The sequence below is a fragment of the Mytilus trossulus genome, chromosome 2, assembly GCF_036588685.1.
Source record: "Mytilus trossulus isolate FHL-02 chromosome 2, PNRI_Mtr1.1.1.hap1, whole genome shotgun sequence".
NCBI classification, from domain to species: domain Eukaryota; kingdom Metazoa; phylum Mollusca; class Bivalvia; order Mytilida; family Mytilidae; genus Mytilus; species Mytilus trossulus.
The window spans coordinates 1669752-1697595 of record NC_086374.1 but is presented as its reverse complement, the minus strand read 5'-3'; the positions used below and the strand labels follow the sequence as shown (position 1 = coordinate 1697595).

At 31.9% G+C, this 27844-nt stretch overlaps 1 protein-coding gene across 1 annotated transcript; it reads right to left on the bottom strand.

Annotated features, from left to right (window-relative positions):
* Positions 1–9867: 9867 nt before the first annotated feature.
* LOC134706223 (probable ubiquitin carboxyl-terminal hydrolase MINDY-4) lies at positions 9868–27645 on the bottom strand. Its single transcript, XM_063564965.1, has 16 exons — positions 27504–27645; positions 25895–26014; positions 20849–21053; positions 20337–20527; positions 19358–19779; positions 18671–18974; positions 18072–18160; positions 17433–17531; positions 16712–16778; positions 15936–16001; positions 14892–14962; positions 14284–14347; positions 13731–13895; positions 12519–12699; positions 11610–11688; positions 9868–10831 (listed from the first exon to the last, which is right to left on the bottom strand). The coding sequence occupies exons 1-16, from the start codon at positions 27582–27584 to the stop codon at positions 10783–10785; spliced, it is 2253 nt and encodes a 750-aa protein (XP_063421035.1). The 5' UTR covers positions 27585–27645; the 3' UTR covers positions 9868–10782.
* Positions 27646–27844: the final 199 nt, after the last annotated feature.

The window sequence follows — 27844 nt, the reverse complement described above, 5'->3', positions numbered from 1 at the left end:
TATTCGTTTGAGTTGTTCTGGCGTTTGATTTTGTCATTTTATGAGATACTATCCTTTCAGAATTTTCCTCAGATTTCAGTATTTTTATGATTTTACTTTTTGCTACATAGAGATGGAAAGTTTACAATGGTATAGAAAATGAAAACAATACTTTTATAAATTAGATACGTCTTAAATTCTCTGTTTACCTTCATCAGAAGCGAACAAAGAAGATTGATTGTAAGCCAATGATACACACAAACACCAACAGTTAATTATATGACAAAAATGGATAAAAATTGTGATATAATTTAACCAGAACAATGAAATAGTATACAGTAAGGATGTTCGCTTCTATGGTTTGAAATAACAAACTTTTTAAGACTGTTATGAATTGATAGTATTCAAATAAAGAAACTATGAAAGCAGAAAAAAATGGGGTCTATGTGCTTGTTTTCGAGATATAAGCCATTGAAAACTTGGCGGGAAACAACTTTCTCTAGACTTTTCTTTCATTTAACATTAGACACTATCTCTTTAAAAATAACAATGAAAAAATACCAAGGATTTTACAAGATTTTGAAAAATGGTTTATTAAAATAAATGGAATGAAAATATGAAGAAAAAAAAGGAGGTTAATGAGCGAAATATATAGAGGCTCTTTGATGGATAATGCCAGAGGATTCCGAAAAATGTCTAAATATCAAAAGTATCAGGATTATAATATAGTAAGCCAGATGCGCTTTTCGTCTACACAAGACTCATCAGTGACGTGAAATCTGAGTAGCAAACCTCCTTAAATATCTCAATTATTCGGTTACTATAAACCATAACAGACTACAACTTCCGATGATATTCTACATACGGGACGTGCATATAAATTAGTCGCAGGGATATATTAAAAACTCTTGAAAGAAGAAGCAGTTTTTTTAATTTATCCAAAATGAGGCGGAAGATACCATACTCATTCAAACAACAAGTAATGGCATTGAAAATAAAGATAAGCAGCCTACATAGCATAACATAAAAAAATGTAAATTTTGTGCAATACGAACCTAAACAAACAACGGGGGTGGTCACAGGAGCTCCGAAAGAGATTCTGACCACTACTTTATACTTCGATCAGTACTGAATGTTATTCTTTGAAGCATTTTAAAGAACGTTTACAACAATTTCCGTTGAAATGATATTGTTTTCCGTTTGACTATGTTGAAATTTCTTTGAAAATAAAAAGTAAAGTCTGATGCGATTGTAGGCATTAATTTAACAGCAGTCTTTATAGAATATAAAGCGTTCTGCAGTATAAGAATCTGAGCAATATCTCAATAGATAAGTCTTTGTAGCATGCAACAAGGCTTAAAATAATGAAGTTCGAAATTTCAATCAAGAAACTAATTAATTCTTTTAAAGACGTTTTTATTTAATATTACCAGAATGTACTGAAATAAGAGGTATACATATTTATCAATTTCAGTATCTTGAAAATGTACAATTCATGAATATGACAGGAACTTGTTTAAATGTTTTTCCTGTTTTCAGAAAAAAAATTCATATAAACATCATTCAACAGAGACAAGATGCAGTAAATAAAAAAAGGAGAATATGTCCCATCCCTGATTATAGAGTTTTATTAGATGCATCAAGAAAATAAGTGTCACTTTGAAAGTAGAAAAGGTGTGCTTGGCAAAGGATAAGTGTAATAAGTGGAGACGCATGTCCTGTATAGCCTAATACATTATAAAATCAATCATCTTTATCGGATACAGAAATAGTATCTTCTCTCAAATATAATCAAGATACAATAAAACCATGTTATAACGTTCACATTTCAAACTATGTCAAAACAACTTCGTACTTTATTTGGCCTTCTTAACTTGTAACTGATGAGTTTTTTTGTAGAAGAAACGCTCGTACTTGCGTTTATTCAAATTTAATCCTGGTATCTATGATAGTTTTATTTCGATACAAATTTCTGACAATTTAAAGATAAATACCAATGGACCTTGAACATGTTGAAGGCTTCAAACCAAGTAAAACCAGTTTCGTCAGAAAATGACATTGCCATCCATAATGTCAGATTGTTGGTAGTTGACAGGTCAAATGTTTTACCACATTTTGATATCAATAGTAAGTTGGGATATTGAAACACTGCAATGATCTAACAACTCTGTGGCGGACCAAGCTGGAATTTCCGAGAAACAAGGTAATAGATTTTTATTGGTTGCAGTCGAAACTTGCTGCATCCGATCAAAAAGCGCAAATAACATGACCACGTGTAAATATAAAAAGTGTATTTAAACAATTGCCACGTGCTTATTATGCAACAAGTCATACGACTATGTTTAGTGACAATTTGAATGTTTTTGTCAATAATAGAAGTTCCTGGGTATGTTTCCTGCACAAATGCATGAATGTCAACGTACAATTTCGTTTCCTGCTTTACCAAGTGTGTTGAATAATATATTGAAAACAACACGTTATTAATTTCTTGCGTCCGAAGGGCTTTTCTGGATTTACCCTCATCAGGAACGCTCAAAGCCAAACATTTGAAATCCGAAGATGTATTGAATCTAGACGTTACGGTTATAACCGTGTTTTTACCTCCAAATTGAAGAGTTCAAGTGTTACCATTGGTCAAGAATAATGCGTTCGGAATGGACGTGACTTTAATCTACCGATATATGGCGCAACATTGTTATCACAAATGTTGGCTTAATCTGCAAAAGGGTGGAGAGGAGATAAGTGGATCGTAACCCTTGGCTAGCGAAGATGGTTTTGAGTAAACTGTATTCCATTTTGAAATATGTGCGATTTATTGTAGCTGACACACATAATTTTACGTTACATCAAAAAAAAAGAATATGAAAATATGAAGTATTGTCCTTGTCGAAGATACATAGAAACTGTCATTTTCAATATATTTGAAGGCAAATTTTTAAAAATAATTTGCTAAAGGTTTTATTTTTTACAAGTCTCATAAATCCTTATAAAGAAGGTATATAGTCGTCCCGCTTACATGTTCGTCTACACATCGTAGCTTGCAGTACCATTCATAATACATTAAAATAAGGCCTTAACAAAAGTTGTGAAGTAGTGTACCCAACCAGTAATGTGAATCAAAAAACTGACAACTACTTGTCGAACACGAAAAATGACGTAAAAAAATCACAAAACAGTAATTAGTTAAGTAAATAAACTAATCATAGATACCAGTACTAGATTTTGTATATACGCCAGACGCGCGTTTCGTCTACAAAAGACTCAAGAAAGACGCTCGAATCAAAAAAAAGTTAATGCCAAATAAAGCACGAAGTTGAAAAATACAACCCGAAAGACTCGTGCTAACTCAAAATATAGCAAATGCTGTTGCACTGAAATGGTTAGCCTTTCCTGCTATGTAAGCATCACACTATCACTGAATCTAATATCAATAAAAATGTCACAATACTGCTGCCTCTAAGTACTATATATTTTTTTCTGGTTCATAAAATATGTAATTGTGCTAAAACTTTGGCTGGTTGGTTGTTCTGTTTGAGAATTGTGTCGCTTTAATGTTAAACTCGGTCTTTCTCCCTCGTGTATTATGCTTTTATATTGATTTGTTTGTGCTAAATACGAAATGAGAACATCAGTAAGCTGCTGTTGTCTCAAGATTAAGGTAATCATTAAAGAAATTAGAATACCGGTAAGCTACCGTTACCTCTTTTCAAAGCAAGGATTTCCGAAATATGAACATCTATATATAAACAACTGTTGCCTTTGATTTATATTTAAGAATCACGTGTTTTGAGAACAGATATCTTTGTCACTCAAGGGACACTGAATTTTTATGAAACTTCCGGTATAGATTACCTTAGATATCCTTGGCAAAACGTTAAGAAATTTTGGTCCTCACTGCTCTTTAACTTCGTACTTTATTTGGCCTTTTTAACTTTTTTGGATTCGAGCGTCAATGATGAGTCTTTTGTAGACAAAAAACGCGCGCCTGGCGTATATACAAAATTAAGTCCTGGTATCTATGATGAGTTTATTTCTAGATTAGTAACAGGTAGCTCTATGAGTCGTTGTTTACGTCAACTAGCACATACAAAAATTAGAAAGTGTCAAACATATATTTTATAAGACATAAATCAACAGAACATCCGACACATGCCGAATTTAAAAACAATTTCCGAAATAAAATGTTTGGAATTGATAATAAAGTGTCTCGCAGTGATTAGAAATAAAATGGAAATATCCATGTTATCAATTTCGACGGGAAATTCTTAAAAGTAAAATAACAACTCACATCCTAATAGGAAATTGATAATTCTGGTTGTTTTTATTCAATTAAAGTAATTAAAGACGTGTTTTAAAAGGTTAACACAACAATTGTGATTTCTTAATTATACTGTGGTTGACAAGGACACATTTTGTAACATTTGAATTTGACAGATGTTGTTCAATGTAGAGAGAATAGCCAAGCGAAATATATATATAAACCATGATTTGTACTAGATCAACACGTTATGCCACATGATAAGCGAATGGTAGTCATATAAGATTGATTCTCAATGCTCTGAACTTCGTATTTTATATGGCCTTTTTAACATTTATTTATTCGGGTGTCACTGGTGATTTTTTTGTATAGGAAACGCGCGTCTGGCGTAAATATAAAATTTCAATCCTGGTATTTATGATGAGTTTATTTGTGACGAATTTCGACAATTAATGTCTAATGTCTCTTCAGTTATGCTAGATGCCAAAACATATTTAGGGGATTTTTGTGCCAACATCAAAAATCTTTATACAACACGCGAATGTGATTTTGAAATAATATTTTGGACAGTGAATTAAAACCTGTGGAACCTACAAAAATTACCAAAAACACGAATCAAAAGGAGATGTATGGTACATGACAATGAGACAGTACCCTTAAGACACCAACAGGTAACATATTGTCCAAATACATTATATTAAACAGCAACTAACACAGACGGTTAGAAAAAACTATTCATATCAACCCTTCCAGATCGTAAATCTTGATCGCATTACCAACAAAACATACAATAGAATTATGACGAGACGTATAGATGTCTCAGTTTCAACACCAAATCATCTAATTAACTAAAACATTGGGAATTATTACATATGACTAGCACTGCCTAGGATTCTGGCGTAGGCCAGGTCTATGTTCATATGGAGGGTTTGAAACAATTTTACCCCAGATTTCAATCCTCTCTTTATAACCTCGTCCAACCTCATTTACTGTTATTTTTAGTTATATCAACATTTTTTTCGCTAAATATTTGTAGATGTTGACGTGGGCAAATCTGTAATAGTCTCTTTTTAATTTATTTATAACTTTTTTTATACTTTGATCTATAGACATCATGTCGATCATAAGATGTAGATCAATGTGTTTGTCATGTCAAGATTTGTCTGTCTGATTAAATCCAAATATGTCCCTTATTATACCAATGTTATTAGATTCATCCCAATCCATAAACAAACCTTTTTAGAAACTTAACATCCTTACAATTAAAAATTTCTAAAGCGAGTAAAGAATGATAACAAACGTAATGCTATAAATTCTCCCAACAACTGTGGTGAAACATCTGCTTCAAAAGTATTTGTCTTCATACAAGAGGGACGAAAGATACCAAAGGGACAGTCAAACTGATAAATCTAAAACAAACTGACAACGCCATGGCTAAAAATGAAAAAGACAAACAGAAAAACAAAAGTACACATGACACAACAAAGAAAACTAAAGAATAAACAACACGAACCCCAAGTAATAGTTTCGACTTTTCTGGGTTCTTATTGTATCTACATAATTTTATTCTTTTTTTAGTACGGCATCTATAATGGTCTTGTGACAAGGCCATTTTATATGTTTGAAAAGTATATGATTATTTGGACCAAATACATATGGTCTAAGTAATCAGTCAATGAACGTTGGAAAGTTGCTTTTATTGTATAAAAGTTGCCTAAAAAAGACTTACCCTTAAAGAAGTCTTATATTGAAAGTTTCTAAGAACAAAATATTGACTACTTTTATATCCTTTAACTTTACTTTCCGCTGTATAGATGATGTTCTCTCACTAAATAACTCGAAAATTGGTGACTATGTTGAACGCATCTATCCCATTGAACTAGAGATTAACAATGAGGGTCGGTTGAAAACAAATGTTTACGACAAAAGAGATAATTTCAGCTTCCCAATTGTGAACTTTTCATTTTTATTGTTGCAACATTCCAGCAGCGTAACCCAGTTGATACGATATTCCTGGGCATGTATTTCCTATCATGATTTCTTTGATAGAGGGTTGATGTTCACAAGGAAGGTATTAAACCAATATTTACAAATGGTGAAGTTAGGATCATCCCTTCGTAAATTATACGGGCGCCATCACGAGTTGCTTGACCGTTATGGAATAACCGTTTCACAGATGATAGCGAAAATTTTCCTCATGTCACAAAAGTGACCAACCGAATTAGACTATTCACCGAGTTTGTGATAACATGAGCAACAGGATGTTGCAACATGGCCACATGTAGAGTAGAATCTGCCTACCTTTCCTGAGCACCTGAGATCACCCCAAGGTTTTGGTGGGGTTTGTGTAGCTTAGTCTTAAGTTATGTCATGTGTATTATTGATTGTCTGTTTGTCTTTTTCTATTTTAGCCATGACGTTGTTAGTTTATTTTCGATCTATGAATTTGACTGTCCCTCTGGTTTCTTTCGTCCCATTTTTAACATATGGTTATCATTGTTACATGATTAATAAAATTAAATAAATTTTACTCGCAAGTTGAAATATTTGTAAAAACATTATTTTGTTCTTACTAAACACAAAAAGTCAACTTAGACTTAAGAATTAAACTTTAAACAATATCTAAATGGATAAAGGAAGATGTGGTATGAGTGCCAATGAGACAACTCTGCATCCAAGTTACAATCTATCAAAATGAAACCATTACAGGTCAAGGAACGGCCTTCAACACAGAGCCGTGGCGATGAAGCAAATGACCTGTTAAACAAGAAGTATTTTTCACAGGCCATGGGGCATTGAACCCATTTTATTCTTTATTTTGGTGTCAAATATTTTACACAAACGGTGGTTGTCGTTTGTTAATGTGGTTCACAAGTCACCAGTCATTTTGAGGCCCTTAATAGCTTGGTGTTCGGTGTGAACCCAAGGTTCCGTGTTGAAGGCCGTACTTTCGCCTATAATGATTTTCTTCGACAAATTGTGACTTGGATAGAGAGTTATCTCATTGGTACTCTCACAACATCTTCTTATATCTATGTTCCTCTTTTCTTTTAATATGTTGAAATTAAAAGCAGAGTGGCAGCATAAATAAAATGTTGATAAAGAGATGTATGCAAATGTTGAAATTAAAATAACAATATATAAGCAGGTTAACTATGCATATCATTAATAAGGCAATGAACCATGACTGAAGGTGCAGTGCAAAATACCCTCCATGGAAATGAGAAATGCCAATGCTGAAAAAACTGCACACCAAATACCATTGACTTGTTATAAGTTGTTCTATCATAAAAATAACTTCAGAATGAACCATGATGAGTTGATAATGCCATTGACATTAAACTTGCAAATGCTGATACATCTGCATACCAAATATCATTGATCTACCATTGATGGTTCCCCTTATACTGACCTAGCAAACTAATACACTTTGTTAAACTTAGTTCAGAATCAATAGACCATGACTTAGTGGTAAGGACCAACTAATATTCATGGAAAACCAGATAACAAATACACCAAACAGATACACCAAGATGCAAAAAACATGTCACATATAAAGGATTTACATTAGTAGCTCATGTCGATTTTGGTGCAGAGAACAAGCTATGTATTACCATGAAGGAAATTGAAAGTTCTTTGAAATATACCTATATGGCCAGATAATAGCTAAAAGAGAAAACAGCAATATGTTCATGATTATTTAGATATGGTCAAAATACTTATATGGTCTGGAACAGATTTTGCATTTTAACAGTCCTTCTTAGTATTAAATATAACAAGACAGTAATTTTTTTAATTTGTTTTTAATATCACAGATATCACTAAATAGCAGTTAGCACATACTAAACATAACATTTGACACAACCTGGTAAAAATGATCAACATACTTGTACAATGAATACAAAAATAATGTATAAAATGTGTATATAGACAGCCTGGATGGAATATTTGGTCATTCATTTGAGGATCATTTAACTCATGCAATATTTTGTATCAACATTACATTCCTTTGATTATTAGTTAAAGAATGGAATAATCTGTATTGATATGTCTTTGTTGATATTGTTACTGATGCTTTTTTCTCTATGTTCAAATCAGTATTCTTGAGTGATATATTTTTAAACTGCTGAAATATTTTACTCTTTAATTAATTTAATGGAATATTCTGAAAATTTACATTAAGTTTTGGTATAATATAAAATTCTTATTTCTCGGTCACACCTTACCATATAGCACGAACAGAATGCCTACCAACAGATGAGATGCCTAACAGATGAAAATAAAAGTTCTCTTTTGACAAAATTGTTATCCGTTAGGAGTCCTTTGATGTACTGATATAAAAAAACAGATGTGTAACGAATGCATAATGGACACACACCGGATATGCAATGTACGAGATACAGAAACGTACCCGACAGAACGAATGTTAAATGTTCATACAATGGGAGGAGTACCCCATAAAACAAAACCTAACAGCAGCATGCCGGATAAATTGGATGAACAAGATATGCGGAGAAATTAAAAGCGATAATAATAATGCATGTAATCGGATAAATATTCAAAAAGTTTCTTTGTAACTGGATTTTGGTTTGTTCTTCAAAATGCCGCCATAGGGTAGTGTCTTGCCGGAATCAGAGCTGCTTGATAGTGAAGATGTGCCCTTACTCTAAGATTCATAATGAATAATAAGAATTCACCACACTTAAGGAATCTGACATACCAATAAGTGGCATTTCTGATGCGAAATTTTCATTTGGCATTTATCCGTTTCAGATCCATTCATCATCCGTTTTATCTTTTATACATCCCGTAGAAGTCCGTTTCGCATTCGTTCAACATTGGTATTATCCATTAAACGTCTGCTGCAAGTCCGTCGGTGAATTTTTCTATCTAACCTCCAATGGATATATAACGGACAAGTAACGGGTACAAAACGGTCGTGTACTGTACAAAATGGATACAAAACAGTCTCTTACCGTACAAAACAGACAAAATTTTGAGCATGTTCAAAACTTTCCAGTGGACAGAAGGGACATCGACAGATAAAACATATGCTTAACAGACATAAAACGGATATGGCGAACGTCTAACGGATAAGACTGGACGTCTAACGGACATGAACGGATTGAAAAAAAGTAATCCATTTGGAATCTGTTAAAGCTATCCGTTAAGGTGTGACCCAAGCTTAAACCATTTCAATGATAGAATATTCTTGTTTTACAAAATTTATGTTCTGAAAATTTTTACAGAAATTGATGCAAGCAATTATTAATGCAAGGACTCATTAGTGCAATTCTTTATTCACTGGCAAATCTGTGAAATCTTATTAATGTGATTGCAAAAATTAAATGAAGGAAAATCTCCACTGAAAATGTGAACCTGATACTGACACATTTTCATAAAAATTTATAAGAAAAATTGCAATAATTTCTAAATTTACAGTTTTAAAAACAGACTTAAATAAATAGTATTTTAAAAAAATGTGAAAACGATTTTAAAGGTGTAAATTACTATGACATTGCTTGGTTTTATAAGTATTATGTCTATATATTTTGATACTTTGATTTGATGATCTTTGGTCTTATCTATTTGTGATACATCTTCCTTGTATTGATTGATAGGCTTTAAAGTTGATAATAATATATCATTTAAATAAAAGTAAACAGAGAGTGAAACATGCAGTTTTGAAAATGATCAATTTATGAAGAAAATGTAAATAAATTGAAATAAATAAAAGGAGAAGATCCAATGGATGGTATAATACAATGAAATGAGATTCCTTAATAAGTTAATAACCTAGTTTTATTATTCTTATCTACAATCTATTGTCAGATGTTAAATCTTACAGCTATGTTGACTAACAAAAATTGTTGTTTATACTATTAACCAGATAAAATTCAAAGTTAGGAATTGTTTTCATTTCTCAAATGACTCAAGGATTTTATTTTGAGGTTGCATACTGGCTTAAATTATCAATTTCATAAACAATATATGAACAAAAATGTTTTTAAAGTTATTTTCATTTAGATAAATATTTTTAATTCAAATGCTAATAGCTTCATCATATCTTCTTTAAATGAAAAATCTGTAGCTCAGCATATAAAAATACAAATTGCTATCAAAAGATGCTCAAATGAAAAAGTTGTAACAAATTGACAATGGTGTTTATAGCAGGCAACTATACTTTTATCTTCTTACAAAAAATATCTGTCCAGGAAATAAAGTTCATTTATTATGTTAAAACAGAGTTTCTATAGAACAAACTTACTACTGTTCTTTAAAGGGGCATAAGCTGTTAAATTTGTGTTTTCTGGACTTGAGTTGTAACATACTTAAACGTATATCAAATTCAAGAGAAATAGTTTTAGCCCCTCTAATTAACAACTGCTTTTCATTATATAAATATCAGTAAAAAGTCAATTGTAGTTGCTTTGTTAACAGAACTACCACCAGCAGATAATGTAAGAGAGAGTTTTAACCCTAAACCTTTCAAAGATTCACTCCATTGTTTTTGGAGCATACATAATCAGTACTAAACCCATTCATCATAACAAAGGTTCTGTTCCATTCCAGTCTACCTGGGCATCTGTCCATCTGAAAATAAATAACCATATTATGTTACTAAGAAAACACAATTAAAGCTTGGAATTATGAATACATTTATACTGTGTGAATGATCAAAATGTATTTATCTATTAAGTTGATGTTTAACTGTTGCAACAATTTTAACATGTTATACGTAACAGCAAAACTCATGTTTATAGATAAAGGAAGATGTGGTGTGAGTGCCAGTGGTGTTAGTATAGATAGAGGTATGTCTATGCTTGCTTTGATATCATTTCTTTGTTAAACAGACTTCAGCTTATTTCTTAGAAACATGACCAAAACTAACTACCTGCAGTATGACAATATTGTAAGATTTTTTCACCAGATATTGTTTATAAATTTGTTGGCCAAAATTTATCCTAGTGATGTGTTCTTCTATATAGACATATAACGTATTACACTATTAATTGTTACTTCATGATATGGTATCAAAAATCAACCAAAAAATCGATTCAATTTGGCCCAAGATGACTTTTAAAATGTTTGAATCATTGAAAAAGCTCCAAATTATCTCCCTTTGTTGCAAAAATGCCATTTGAAATTGAAATATCTTTTTTAACTCAGTCATTGTTGACCTATATATTTTTATTATTATTTTCAAATAACCTGTACTGAACCTAAACAATTGTAAAATTTTTAGAGATTTCTGAATTGATACACTATAACCTCTCTTTTTTGTATCAATTTTACCATTGTATGTTTGCTGTCTCCAAGTTTTGGATGCCAGACTCTTTCAAATGAACAATTCCTTAGTATTGGTACTTACTTTGTTCTAATGCAATGATCAATTGGAGGTACCAGTTCTTCCTCACCAGTTGGAGGCTTGTATGATCTATCTGTGGTACCTGCAATAACATTAACAATGTATCACACTCCTACCCTTTATAAAGTAATGAGGAAATTATGTAAATAACAAGTAAAACTGTGATATATTTCTCACTAATGATACAATACTTTAAGAATTCTGTAAGTTACTGAGCACTTGGTATGAAAATGCATCACCTGGTATAAACATGTTCACATGAAGCTAGATACTGAATATCAGGAAGCTCAAAGGAGTAGTAGGTCTGGTAAGGGCTGATTTTGGCCCCAAATTTCAGGTTCATCTGACAAAAGATTTTGGACACTTTTTTAACACTTAAATGTCTATTTCAGTTAATTCAATAAGTCTATGTGAAAGATTTTAACTGATTTAGTCATCAAATATGCCAAAAAATGTCAATTTACAGATGTTTTTTTGTTGAAAATGAAAGTGGCCTCATCCGTGTTCATCCACAACCTTTATATATATATTATGTATTATCATCAAATACAACTTACATTTCAATATTAAGAATGAACACAAATGTGGCCACTTTCATTTAATATGGAAACCATTTAAAATTTAACTAAGATTTCAGTAAATTTGAATGACTTTATGATGCTAGTACCCAATATATGTGCATTGTATTGTAAAAAACAGCCAATATTTATGTAGTAGAAACATTCTACTTTCTAATAAAAAACTAAAAGTTTACATTTTAACAATTTTGTAAAATTGCTATATTCTCTATTTGAATTTATTCACATTTTGTTAAGATAAGTTGATATAGAGTTTGCAATACAATATGGATGATGTCTGTTTAGAGAGGCTGTATATATAGGAGTTGTCTTTGACTATAATATGATTACTTACATATAGACAGTTTAATGACCTCTTGTTGTCTGGCTAATCCATCATAGTAATACAAATCAAATCGTTTTTCGGCTTTCCAGTCGTTAACTAAGTCTTTATTTATAGAGAATAGCACACTGAAATGACTCTCACTGCATACAACCCAGATAGGAAACTTTGGTGTCTTATAGAAGGTTCCAACCTGCAATACACATTATAGTTTGGTAAAGATAGTGTATAATAGAACATCTTAACCTGCAATTTATCATGTACCCATTGAGGGCACTAAAATACATCTTCTAATCCAATTTCAATAAACCAGAACTTAAAGACTTTTAAAAATGTTATCTTCCTTTATAGTTGACAGATTTATTTTATTAAGTATCTTTTCTTTTCTTTTTTTTTCCAACTTTAAATATTTTATTTCATTCCTGGTTGTGAACAATGTCCCTTAGGGCTACAACAATGACACTAAGGTTCCTCCCTGTGTTATTAATTGCTAATAAAACCAGGGGATATGATTAGCAAAATATACTTGAAATTTTATTTCAATTGTTAGATGCATTTTACAAAGTATTCATACGAGCACACAATACATACATTTCATTCAGTGATCCTATATATAAACAATCATATAAGAAAGAAATTATAAAAAAAAAACCCAAAAGACGGATTTTTGTCTGTCATTTGTTTGATTATATAAAACTAGTTTAATCGAAAGTAGAATGATCAAGAATGAAGTATCTTTTCAATAACTTTAATTGTGTGAAACTATACATGTATACAGCATTCATTAGTTAGTGACTTCTTCTTATTTTCAATTGTAAGCTTGTACAAATTGAAACTTGAATGCATATTTTGTTATGCTAAACATAATGAAAATTAAACACTATCTAAAATAGTTTCTAGGCTTATAATTTGTACCCCAGACATGCATTTCATCTACAAAAGACCAATCAGTGATGGGAGGAAAGATACCAAACGAGTAGTAAAAACCAAGTATATGTAGTACTTTTACAATAACTTTTTTTAATTTCCTAGAAATGTACTTTGGCTTTGTTCAAAATACAACAGGCAATGCAATTTAAATTGTGACATTATACCCATGCAATACATGTTTTTATTGAACACAGATCTATTTTATATAAAGTAAAATAAGTGTGTCACATTGAGCATGACTTTATTTACAAAGTGAAGTAAGTCTGTCATATAAGAACATCTATTGACCCTTACCTGACATGATCTATAATGCTCAAATAAAGAAAGTAGTCCTACATCACTCCTCCCACTGATGCCTTTGAGAACCATTGGGGGTGATCCATCTCCTGATTCCAACTCCATCACATCATTGAACACATTAGACACTGCCTTCCCAGTCAGCAGTAAATTTACCAAATCCTGAAATGAAAGGTCATTATGTGATATTATATGTGAATATGTCTCACATAAATAAAGATAAATTACATAAGTAAAACATACTAAGTACCTGCAGGACTATCAGGGAAACAGAGCATCACATTTTGGTTGTAATGCTAGTGAACATTTATACTGAACCAATCATATAGCAATGAAAGTCTGCTAGAGAATACAACGGTATTCCTTTGCCATGCAATTCCTTTGCCATGGCAACAAATGTTGATTGAACTGTTCAACACCCAGAGCTGATAAATGACTAATAGAGGAGTAAGAAATTCATATCTCTTGAGTTCTTACGTCTGGAGTATAACATTGTTAATTACTGTAAAGTGTTTTTTTTTTGCTGAGTTAACATTTCTTGATTCCCTACCTGAGTACAATAGCCATGAGCTCCCATTAACTTTCCTGTCGGCTCATCCATATCACTCTTGACTCTGTCAATAATCAAACAACATACATAAAATACAAACACTACAAATAAGTTATAAACAGCATATATATATATGAGATGTCTTTTTTCTACATTGAAATGTATTCCTTGTTAGGGTTTTGTTTTGATAGACTTCGATAAAGTTATAATTTAATTACATTGCATAAGGATACTTTGTACAGAGTTAAATGATGTTTAAAGTTTCAGTTGTCAATTTTATAAAGCTAAATTTTGTTTGGTTTACATCAATCTTTAAACAGATATGAAGGATTTGTTTATCCTTTAATCCTGTTTGAATGGTTTTACACTAGTAATTTTGTGAGGGCCTTTATAGCTTGCTGTTTGGTGTGAGCCAAGGCTTTGTGTTGAAGACCGTACTTTGACCTATAATGCTTTACTTTAATAAATTGTGACTTGGATTGAGAGTTGTTTCATTTGCACTCATACCACAACTTCTTATATCTTATGGCATATGAATAAAAAAAAAAGAGCTAAATTAAAGCTCATAGATCAATATAACAAGACAGGACAGCTGAATACCAACTTACAGATCAATATAACGAGACAAGATAGCAGAATAAACACACAATATAGCACCTCCCGTTCCATCACATTCAAACTGAAATATATAAAATAAACAGATTGAGAATAAATTGTTGTTCCTATTATTAATAAACCATTTCCACTTTGGAAAACAAGTGAAACTGCGAGCTACTGCTCACTGATGATACCCCCGCCGCAAGCGGATAATATTAATAGTGTAAAAATATGCAAGTGTTCGGTAAACAGGAAGTTGTCGAGTGATGAACCTGAAAACGCATCATACATTATAGCTGACTTATATAAATCCTGAAACCAAATTTCAGAAATCCTTGTATTGTAGTTCCTGAGATAAATGTGACGAAAATTTTCAACTTGGCTATCATGTGTAAAATCATACATGTGTTCGGTAAACAGGAAGTTGTCAAGTAATCAATCTGAAAACGCATCACACAGTATAGCTGACTTAGATAAAACCTGAAACCAAATTTCAGAAATCCTTGTATTGTAGTTCTTGAGAAAAATGCTACGAAAAATATTCATGGGACGGACGGACTGACTGACGGACTGACGAAAGGACAGACAGAGGTAAAACAGTATACCCCCCCATTTTTTAAAGCGGGGGTATAAAAACTCTACGACATAGTATGTATAATGACTTACACTATATCTATATTGAGATAATGTTCTATGTCATGTTAAATTAGACAAAAAAAGGATCAATCAATATATTTGGACAATATATTGATTGATGCTGAAATGAATATTGAAATGATTTAGTAACTGTTGATTCAACATATTCTCACTACATTCAATTGGTAGCCTTCGGCTGTTGTCTGCTCTATGGTCGGGTTGTTGTGGCTTTGACACATTCCCCATTTCCTTTCTCAATTTTATTTTTATATATTGACAATATTGTTTCTATTGATAAATAAATACTTATTATGCATGTTGAATGATGCTAAACATCTCTGTTTAAAATATTTAGACTATATAGTATTTAAATACTGAATTACTATTGAGAATGATTGCATAAAGTATATCATACCGACCTGTCTGATATTTTGTAATACAAAACTCTGTAGGTCTTCATAGGTTTTAAAATGGTTGATCATCAACTACAAAAAGAAGAAAACTCAAGGAATGTCAAAGTTTTTTTAATATAAATAAAATGAAACACTTCTCTTTATATTCTCTTAAGCTACCAAGCGTGCATTTGGAAAAGTAATATGGTCACTCTTGGTCTTCTTCGACCAGCAGCAAAAGTGGAGAGTATGTTCATGATGTTTTGCTCGGCGGTTGGGTCAAAATGTCTTGTGTAGAGATAGTGCCACACTTATTGCATGTTAAAAACCTTTGCAACAACTCTTTTATGGGTCTGTATGTGGCCCGTTGCACAGCAAAATTTCTGTCCTTATCCAATTGACCATCATTTTCCTTCGCCAGTCCAAATTTCTCCAGCCTTCATCCCAGATGGTTACTATTACAGGACTTATCTATTGTATTTATTGTTAATTTGTCCTGAACATGAATGAAATATTTGCTACTGGACATTTAGCAACCAACAATCAATCAATCATTTATATTCTCTTGAAATTCTGTGAACAATTACTGACACTCAAGATGATTTAGCTACCTATAAGTATTTTTGGACATTTTGTGTAATGTAAGCAGTTGTAGATTACAAACCAGGAGGATAAAGCATGGATCACATAACATTCCCTTTAACTTAGATGAATAATCAAATGCAAAAAATATATCAATTTTTAGACAGTATCCCAGTTACAAAAAAAATTGTCATACAGTAAATTGGAGTAAGAATACTTACAGTTTCAGTAAAATCATCATATTTATATTTATTGCTACTTCCTTGGAACTGAGATTTCCCTGATGGCCTGAAACAGATATATATATATGAGTGATATTAAGTAATCAAAATTAGTTAATAAAAAGGCATGGACTATTGAGCTTTCTTCATTGGTAATTAATAACACTAACACACATATAGTACATGTAGTATAAGAAATAAACACTATTTGTTCAATTATTGTTTTTTAATTATGCAGATTTGTCTCACATTGGCCATGCCTTTCAGTTCATCATTTCTATGCATATGATTACTTCACTCATAAAAGGTATGTGATTTTGCAGATCTGCGGTTTATTGGAAGTCATTGCAGCATATGAGCTTTAGTAAACACCAAGGTCAATATTCCTTGCCAAACTAACTAACTACAAGATGCATACTTTACACATAAATGTTTTTGCAAATAACAAAAATACTCTCATGTATAGCAGTTTAATTTAATATCATCACTTTTAAAACAAATAATGACAACACCCATTTATATCTGTCTGGTTGACAGCCTACATAAAATTACCTTTATTGTGGATTCATTTATTTTCCTCAGTACTCATTTTTGTGGAAATTTGTTTTACACTGAAAATTTTCAACATTCAATTTTTCACCTTTATCCTGGAAATTCATCCACAAAAAATAGAATTCTGCAGTTCATAGTACACTAAAAATACTGATTAATAATGACTTACATAACAACAACAGCAGTTTTGTTTTCACCACATCTCCAGAAAATCTTGGATAAAGCTATGGCAAGGGCAGAGGATCTCTCCATACTGGTAGGTTCTCCACTGATAAATATAAATAGTAGTGAATCTATAAATATGATAAAGCTATGGCAAGGGCAGAGGATCTCTCCATACTGGTAGGTTCTCCACTGATAAATATAAATAGCAATAAATCTATAAATATGATAAAGCTATGGCAAGGGCAGAGGATCTCTCTATACTGGTAGGTTCTCCACTAATAAATAAAGCAAAATGAAAATTATTTTCTCCTTAAATGTTTAAGTACACCTGATAATTGTCAAATTTTTAATAATAAAACTATTTTAAAACCATCTTCAATACAAAAATTAATTAATTGAATAGGAAGACTGATGTTTTCTGCTCCATTACACTTAGTATTTTTTTTTGTATGTCATACTCTGTCCAGAGAACACATTATAGAAATACACTAATTAAACATTGTGTGCCATAACAAATATTCTTTAAATTTTAAAACATGTTGATTCAGCTGACAAGAGACAGCTGTGAGAACTGAAATAAGTTTGAATTATTTTCCCTGTTTTTTTCCCTGCTATTTCTACATGTGAAACAAATACTACTTACAACCTATTAAGTGGAATTCTACCGTCTTTGAACAATAAAGTTTGTAACACCGTAGCTTGAATAGCAGCCATAACACCACAAGATCCACCCTAAAATGATGTACAGAAAATATTACATGACATTTTAAGGTTTCAATAAAACCCAGTTGCAGGATTTAATCTAATGTCATCACAAATTCAATCTGAAATAAAGTCTAAAACTAAAGTTAAAATAGGAAGTCTTCCATGGAAAATATGTGTTGCCTGCTCTAGTTATTCACTGAATAAAATAGGGATACAGTTTATGATCAAATGCGAGGAGTACGTCCAAGTTCATAAAAATTTATTATGGGGAGACAATGTATGTGACAAGAATACCCCCAAAAAGAATAACTATTTGTCCCTATCTATCCATTGTGTAGGGCAATCAATACAAAATAGTATAAACAAGGCTACTTGTTCCCTTGAAATGTCACATAAAATAATATGTATACATACCACTATGTTGTTTAAAAGTTCTGCAGAGCTATGTTAATTATCCTTTTTTATGCACAAATTTAAATAAATCTGTTTTATGTATTGTTTAAGCAAATAACCATATATGCTCTATTATTAGCTTACCTTTTTCTGGACAAGACCATACTGTAATTTAGGAATATCACAAAACGTAAAACTTTGATATCGCCATTCATCATTAAAATTCTGATTGCCTGTTCCAAAAACTACACTTTTCAAGTTAATAGCAGTTTGTAATGTGATTGGACGAGCATCTGTAAGATTTTGTATAGGGCGTGAGGATGGCATAGCTGGACCTAGTTGTAAATCAGCGAGGTCATTATCTAAATCATCAACATCTCCAAATTCTACATCACCAACTTTAGATGTTACACTTTTGGCACTCATTAATGATGAAGATGATGATGTCCTGAAATATACCTCTGTATAAATAAACAGCACAATAAATCACCACATTATTGTAAAATATATAATTCTTTTACAATGTTTACAATGCATGTAAGACCTCAAACAAGAAGTTCAGTTTTAAAAAAGATCCCATTAATCTTAATATGATATTGCTATCTTATCATGCAATGATTCTGAGGAACTGAATTTATTCTGAAAATTAATCTGTCCACTAAATCATGATAACTAAATAACAAAGCTGCTTTTAAAAGGGGATAAGAGTTGTAGTCATTTTCTAATCCTAAATGTATAAAAAATATCTAACCTGTTGAGATAAAACTCTAAAATAGATCTAAACAAGAAACAAGCAATATTTTCATAAGAAGCATATATTGTATAAATCACCTTTCTAGGCCCCCTCTAGTTGGAGGTCTCTGTAGAATACTGGAGTCCTCTATACTATAGGTGACTGGCTCTTTGTCTTGCTGTCTTCTGTTAGATTTGGGTCGACCAACTGAGGATTTGGGACGAGATTCTGAAGCATCAACTTCTAAAATATCCTTTATGGAAGATTTTCTTTCTTTTTTAATTATATTGTCAATATTTTCAATAATTGGTTCAGAGCTCACATGAATCATTCTAGGATTTTTAGATTCAGGAACCATTTTTTTTATTGATAGACTGTCATTATTAAAATCTGAAGATAGTTTATTACTTTTTACAATATCTGGTCCAGAATTCAAATCTGAAAGATCTAGTTTTTTGCCACCTCTTCCAGATGATGACAGCGGTCGTGGCTTGTGAAAGTTTCTGCCTTTTCCAAGAGTCTGAAAAATACATCCATTAACTGTTAACTGTAACGTATATCAAAGTAAATTTATTTTGTACTGAGTTGTTAACAGCTATATTTCAATATAAAATTCTATGAGAGCCAATTCAAAAATGATCATAAAACAGGTGCAGACCTTTTATTCAAAATTAAAACTTATCAAGTTCTATCAATATCAGATTAATAAGACATTTTATGTGATGTAAAATAGCACATAATTTTTATCAAGCATTAAATGCTGTTGTATTCATGAAGATTCATTTATTTTCATGGTTTGAGGAAAACTTGCATATTCGTGGACATCTAATTTTGTGCTTTTGACAAAGTCTGCATACCTTCCTTAAGAGAATTTGTAATTGTTAAAAATTTACATTTGTGTTTCTACTGTACCCATGTCCAAAATCCAAGAAAATTGGTATCCAACAAATATTGATGAACCCACAGTATATAACAACTAACAGACATCTTCAGCAATAAAACATAAAAGATAAAAAAAAAAAAAAAAATGTTTTTAAACTTTATTGTGTGTTTACTTTGATCATTGCACATACATACATCTAAATTTGATGTAATTGGACCACCCATATTTTTAACTTTGGCACTTCTTGGTCTAGTTTGTGTTCTATGTGGAGGGTCTATTTCAGCAACAATGGGTGTGTCCATTAGTCCAGCTTTACCATCACCAAGAATGGTGTGACTTTCTACATCATCTTCAATAAGTAAGTCACCAGATCTAACTGCTGTATCTGTAACATATAATTTGATGAAAGTCAGAAGATGAAAATCTAGATAACATGCTAAACTGGTTCCTATAGAAACTATGTTTCAGAATAAACAGAATTCACAATATGGAAAGCTAAAAAACATGAAACCTTTTTTTCATAAGCAAACCTTCTAGGGCAAACCTTCTGGGGCAAACCTTCTAGGGCAAACCTAGTATTGAAAAGTTCGAGATTCAAAATAAATAGAAGTTTGTTATAGCTATATCGAAAAATTTTATGAATAGTAAATAGTATCAATTTTTAAAGATAAAAAAATATTTCATAAAATGAGAATTAAATATGTACTTTTTTTTACAGGTTGAGATGATAGCCTCCTCTGTTCAGCAGGAGAAGTTGGTCTGTCTGAAGCAGGACTAATATCTAGGATGTCTGGAGGCTTTGTTCTCTGGGCTGTAGATGGTCTACTTTCAGACTTTGACTGACTGGATCCATTCTCAACAAAGCTGGCAATGATAATTTCTAGCATAGCTCTGAAAGGATCTTCTCTCTCCTAGAAACACAAATATTCATGCACTTTGTTCAGGGTTATGGTTGTCTTTCTGAAATTGTTTAACATCTCATCCCTTATTTTTTTTATTTTGTTTTTACATTGAGTCATAGATCAAATTAATTTGTTTAGTGTATATAATATTCACTTGCTTGTGTTAATATGTCTTTTGATTGAGGTAAGCCATTTCAATTGATATTTTATAGTGTGTCTTTCCATGTTGTGATGTTACACTATTGTTTCAGGTAAGGGTGAAGGTTTGTACTTTTTAAAATGATTACCCCCCTCCCCACCCACCCTTTGCACTTGTTTGCACCTGTCCTATATGGAACGCCATGACTGTCTTCTGATGTTGATTGTTTAATATGTTCGGTGCTTTATCCATTATATTCAGTAGTATGTATATTATGTTCAGTAGTATGTATATTATGTTCAGTAGATATCCCATTATGTTCAGTAGTTATTACATTATGTTCAGTAGTTATTACATTATGTTCAGTAGTTTTGACATTATATTCGGTGCTTTGGTTATTATGTTCAGTAGTTTCATTATTATATGCAGTGGTATCTAAATTATGTTCGGTACTTCTGACGTTATATTTAGTACAGTTTTCATTATGTTCAGTACTTTCGACATTATGTTCAGTAGATTCAATATTATTTGCAGTTCATTATGTAATACCTTCAGTAGTCCCGGTTTCTTTATATTCAGTAGACTATTCATTATGTTCAGTATAAGCATCGGTCTTATATTCGGTTCGTTCAACTTTATGTTCAGTGGTTGTATCATTATGATGATGTAGTAAAAGTCGGGAAGTCAATGACGGAAATTGTCGGAAAAAAACGAACGCGGATATTTTTGACGAACGTTTTATTCATGAATACCTTTACGTGATTGAATGAAAATGGAAGAAATGGAAGCAGTTTTTAATCGGTGTGGTTTACGTTCCCAAGTTGGCATTTTCCACCAGGAAAAAATAACTCCTGACTTAATTTGTAAGTTGTCGCTAAAAGATTTCGCATATTTAAGTACGAACGACAGGAGAAAAATAATGGAATGAAGAAAAGCTTGTGTACATTTCAGCAGCATTATTAGGACTAAGAATTATAACCAGTTTATCATTCCCTAAAGAAGCACTGAAATCCCTGCTTGAAATCGATTTAACTGTTATGGAAATTCGTGAGATATTTGGTGTATCGGAGAGTACAATATATCGGAATATGAAAATGTATAATTTGAGTAAACTTGAATTTTCTAACATTTCTGACAAGGATTTAGATGCTGTTATTGCAAAACAGGTAGTGGAATTTCCTTGCTATGGAGTGATTCTTCTAAAGCAGATATTAGCCCAACAAAACATTAAGGTTTGTTCCAAAACCCCAGTCCTAAATTGAATATTTTTAAGCACTAGTATGTTCCTGATCCATTTCCAGGCTTGATGATGTGGATATGATAATTACAGACATTTAAAATAGATCTGAAAATCACGATATCTGATACGATCAACATTGATTTAGTTGGAATTGTTGACATTATCAATATATTAAAATCAAATAAAGATCTGGTACAGATATTATTAGCCATAGTATGCTTAAAATGTGTTCTGAAAGAAGCAAGATCGCTTCATTTATCAAAAACTGATTGACTTATGTGATTGTTGGACTATCAATGCATTTGAATGGGGACATGTAGTTGGAACCCCCTCTCCTTTTTTGACCTTGGTTAGGACCCCCTTTTTAAAATGGCTGGATCCGCCCCTGATCTTTTTTTGATAATTCTAGGTCAGAATTTTCGTTGCTTTGGATGAGTTGTCATCTATAATTTCACATGACCTGAATAATTTCAAGTAGGGGGTTAAAATTTAAAGTGCCCCTCCCCCTTGTATTTTGATAGTGAAGTTAACCCCCGGGTAGACCTCTGCTTGCCGCCTGTGTGTGGGTCATATTACAACATAATTAAGATGCGGAAAGTTCGGATTAGGCGGTTTCCCAAATTGCATAGATTTCGGAACACGTTACATCATATTTGAATATATATTATACCAAATGGTCAATATTAATCATTCATGTGATTTGTTCTGGGATGTTTGCAAAATTTCAATGGAAGCAAGTTCTAGGCATGGAAGAAAGACCATTCACAATTTGTTTCACATTTGTTTTTTTCTCTCTTTTAATTACCTAATACATGTAGTATATTAACCTTTCAAATGTAGAATTCATAAGATAAAAAAGTACCCTGTGGAACCCCCCCTTTTGTGCTCGCAATTTCTAACCCTCGTATTAAGCTTTTCCATTCCAACTAAAATTTAAAAAAATGCTTTTTAACCGATCTATTTATGTACCGGAACGGCAACTTTATCATTTATTTAATCAGAAAATCTACAATGCCATTATAAACATGTTGTTTGCTAGGAGTCTCTCCCCCCCCCCCAAACCCAAAAAGAAGGAAATAGCCTTGCTCCAAGATACTATTTTCCTGTATCACATGGAGCTTGAATTAGAATAAATACGTAGTATGGAAAAAGTAACTACAGTTCGAAACACAAAGTCCGAAGGCACCTATCAGAAAAAAAGAAGGTTTGTTTTGGCAAAGCTGCCGAGGTAAGGCTCTCTATGTAAATATACATGAAATATTTGACACTTTCCTTGTCTGTTCTATGAATAAACACCCTATCTCTAACATGCTAAGAAAATTCCGGTAAACCACCTACGGCACCCATTAGTAGTTAACGATTAGATTTCTTTCAAATAGTTAATGTATGCATGACCTGTATGTACGTGTCGCCTAAAACACGGCCATATACCACTGAAATGGTCAATGTAAAAACAAAGATTTCTGCGTATGATTGCCAATGAGACAACTCTTCACACTGAGTGATCAAAATGACACAGAAATTAACAACTATAGGTCACCTTACGGCCTTCAACAATGAACACAGCCCATACTGCAATTCAGCTATAAAACAATTATAACGAATTAACTAATGCCGTATTTAGTAATGAAAAACAAATATGTAACACACCAACAAACGACAACCAATGAATTACAGGCTTATGGTTGAAGACAGACACATTATCATATATACAGAATATACGACGCGGATAGACAAGTTAGCGCGGGGATCTCAACCCTCCCCTAACATGAGATTGTGATGTAAAAGTACAACACAAGTAAGAACGTAATAACGAACTTTAATCAAATTACTGAAGTACTGAACATCGGCGGGATGACCGCATCGTCAAGCCGGGAAAGGGACCAGGAACATACTAGTGTTTAAAAATATTCAATTTAGGACTGGGGTTTTGGAATAAACCTTAATGTTTTGTTGGGCGAATATCTGCTTTAGAAGAATCACTCTACAGCAAGGAAATTCCACTACCTGTTTTGCAATAACAGCATCTAAATCCTCGTCAGAAATGTTAGAAAATTCAAGTTTACTCAAATTATACATTTTCATATTCCGATAAATTGTACTCTCCGATACACTTAACATCTCACTAATTTCCATAACAGTTAAGTGATCTTAAATCGATTTCAAGCAAGGATTCCAGTGCTTCTTTGGGAATGAAAAACTTGTTATAATTCTTAGTCAAAATATTGCTGCTGAAATGTACACAAGCAATTCTTCATTCCATTATTTTTCTCCTGTCGTTCATACCTAAATATGCGAAATATTGTAGCGACAACTTACAAATTAAGTCAGGAGTTATTTTTTCCTGGTGGAAAATGCCAACTTGGGAATGTAAACCACAACGATTTAAAACTGCTTTTATTTCTTCCATTTTCATTCAATCACGTAAAGGTATTCATGAATAAAACGTCCGCCAAAAATATCCGCGTTCGTTTTTTTCCGACAATTTCCGTTATTGGCTTCCCGACTTTTACTACATCATCATAATGATACAACCACTGAACATAAAGTTGAACGAACCGAATATAATACCGATGCTTTTACTGAACATAATGAATAGTCTACTGAATATAAAGAAACCGGGACTACTGAAGGTATTACATAATGTACTGCAAATAATATTGAATCTACTGAACATAATGTCAAAAGTACTGAACATAATGAAAAATGTACTGAATAGAAAGTCAGAAGTACCGAACATAATTTAGATACCACTGCATATATTAATGAAACTACTGAACATAATAACCAAAGCACCGAATATAATGTCAAAACTACTGAACATAATGTAATAACTACTGAACATAATGTAATAACTACTGAACATAATGTAATAACTACTGAACATAATGGGATATCTACTGAACATAATATACATACTACTGAACATAATATATATACTACTAAATATAATGGATAAAGCACCGAACATATTAAACAATCAACATCAGAAGACAGTCATGGCGTTCCATAGTCCTATGTCAGGAACCTGATGTTCAGTGGTTGTTGTTTGTTGATGTTGTTCATAAGTGTTTCTTATTTCTTGTTTATTTATATAAATTAGACCATTGGTTTTCCATTTTAATTGGTTTTACAATAGTCATTTTTGGGGCCCTTTATAACTTGCCGCTCTGTGTGAGTCAAGGCTCCGTGTTGGAGGCCATACTTTGATCTGTAATGGTTTACAGTAAACACAGTCTATATGAGGTGAAGAAAGAGTTCGTTGCTTGAATGTTAGATGGGACTGTAAGTGCTTGAGGTAAATAAAAGGTTTGTCAATGAACAGTCCACTAAATGTTAGAAATGTTTTCCTATAGTTATGTATAGTATTATTATTCTATGCAAAAAATATAAGTTTTAGTTCGTTAAGGAGGAATTTACCTTATATCTACATTGTATATATGTATGTTATATAACCACATTTAATCTGACCTTATTTCTTTTCATTAGTCTTTCTATGTGCAATTCTTTCATTAAAGACTGTCTGTTACTGATAGCTCCTTCTGTACGTGGCATTTCCTCATCCATAACTTGCAGAGTATTCTTGAGTCCCTAAAAGAAACCGAAAATATATATTAAGTAGATACATTGTATTAATTCAATTATCCTTTATTTTTTCTACATTTTTTCTCCAACTGGTTTCACATCTTTGTGAAAAATCAATGATGATAATGAATGGTAATGTGACATCACAATAATAAGTCTGAAACAATACACAAAATGGACAAAACCCTTATGAAAGTAACGTCTTATCTGTTTGGGCTTGGTTTGTATTTTTGGATGAACATATTTTCTTTATTTAGTCTTATTTCTTCAGTGAATTGGTCGTCACATTGATAGAATGGGAAAACATAGTATTTTAGTAATTTATTGGTAGAGCACAAATCCAGGTAATCATTATTGTTTCTCGATTTTGGATTTGTTGGTGAACTGTAAATCTCTTCTGTAATGTGTTTCCTGTTTGGCTAATATAATTTTTTTGGCATCCATTACATTTAACTACATATATATTAAACTACCCATGTAATAGAGTTCTTATTACTGAAAATCTCTCCCAATTCAAATTCATTTGATTCTCCCTCCATAATAGTTTTAACAAATACCACAATTTAAACGTCTATATTATTAGGATGAAGGAGATATTTCATCATTGTTTAATTTCGGACTGGTGAGTAGCTTCTTTAAAGATTTTGACTGCTTCTTATTTTTGATAATTTTCTGAGTGGCTGGGTCTCTTTTCATTCTTAAGACTTTGATCTTATTTTCAAATCATAATTATAAGTGAGGACAAGCAAAGACAAATTATGCCTAAATTGGCTATTTTTTTTTTACAGAAAACAATATAAATATGAAAAAAGAAAATGTGGTATGATTGCCATTAAGACAACCCTTACCAATAGACCAAATGACACAGAAATTAACAACTACATCTTATGGCCTTCAACTGCTTTGATTGCAAACTAATAAAGAAAAAAAAAAAAATTTTGTTTTTTTTAAAAAGCAATTTTACCAGTCTTAATTAGACTACGGAGAATATTGACCTGACCAATCAATAATTTGCTGGAATACACCTTATTGCTATTTCTAAGCCATTACTTGACATCACAAAACTGTCAAAAGTTCCCGTAATTAATTATAATGGAAAATACCCGACATGACTGACGCCACAATGGAAAAGTGATTGTTGTATGGCGTCAGCAGTTCCAGAACAAATTCTCAGGGTCTAGCAGAACAGATTTCTAGATAGTGATAAGGTGTATGGGACAGATAAATTAATTCAGTTGTCTCCCTTTATGCAGTTTGTGTTTTTATCAAATTTATTTGTAAGCTGATTGAGCCCCGTTAACAAAATATTCAATGGAAAACAGGAGAATCCAACTAATTATTCACAACTTGTTTCCATCATTAGTGTAACTGACATGATTTTGTATTCTTTTATAAAAAAAAAAAAAAAAAAAAAAAAAAACAACCTGTGAGCCCACTTTCGCTGGCAACACCGGTCTACTATTATTAAGTATATATGTAGGTATATTTACACCACCTTTCTACTTAAATATTCTCGAACTATAGATGATGCCATGCATTCTATATGTTCGTTCCCCATATTGGCAGCTTTCGCCATAATTTCGCGTTTAAACTTTCAAACTTCACTCAGGACGGCCATATTGAAACATTCTTGTGGAAACGGGATTTACGTTGTAAAGAGATTTGTGTTTTTCGTATATTTTTCCAACATTATGATTTTGTTTTATAATTAAGGTCTAAATGATTAATAAATAGTATTCAATTTAAATATTTCTTAGCAGAAAAAGAGAAAAATTCTAAAATCAAAAAGTATGCATGTCATTTGAGAATGTGCCTACTAAGAATCACTTTATTTTC

Coding starts and splice junctions, on each gene's coding strand:
- LOC134706223 (XM_063564965.1), bottom strand. CDS start 27,584: ATGGCGAAAGCTGCCAATATGGGGAACGAACATATAGAATGCATGGCA. Junction 21,054..25,894: donor GACTAATGAAAAGAAATAAG/GTCAGATTAAAT, acceptor TTGTGTTTCTAG/GAGAGAGAAGATCCTTTCAG. Junction 18,161..18,670: donor ATGGTCTTGTCCAGAAAAAG/GTAAGCTAATAA, acceptor ACATCATTTTAG/GGTGGATCTTGTGGTGTTAT.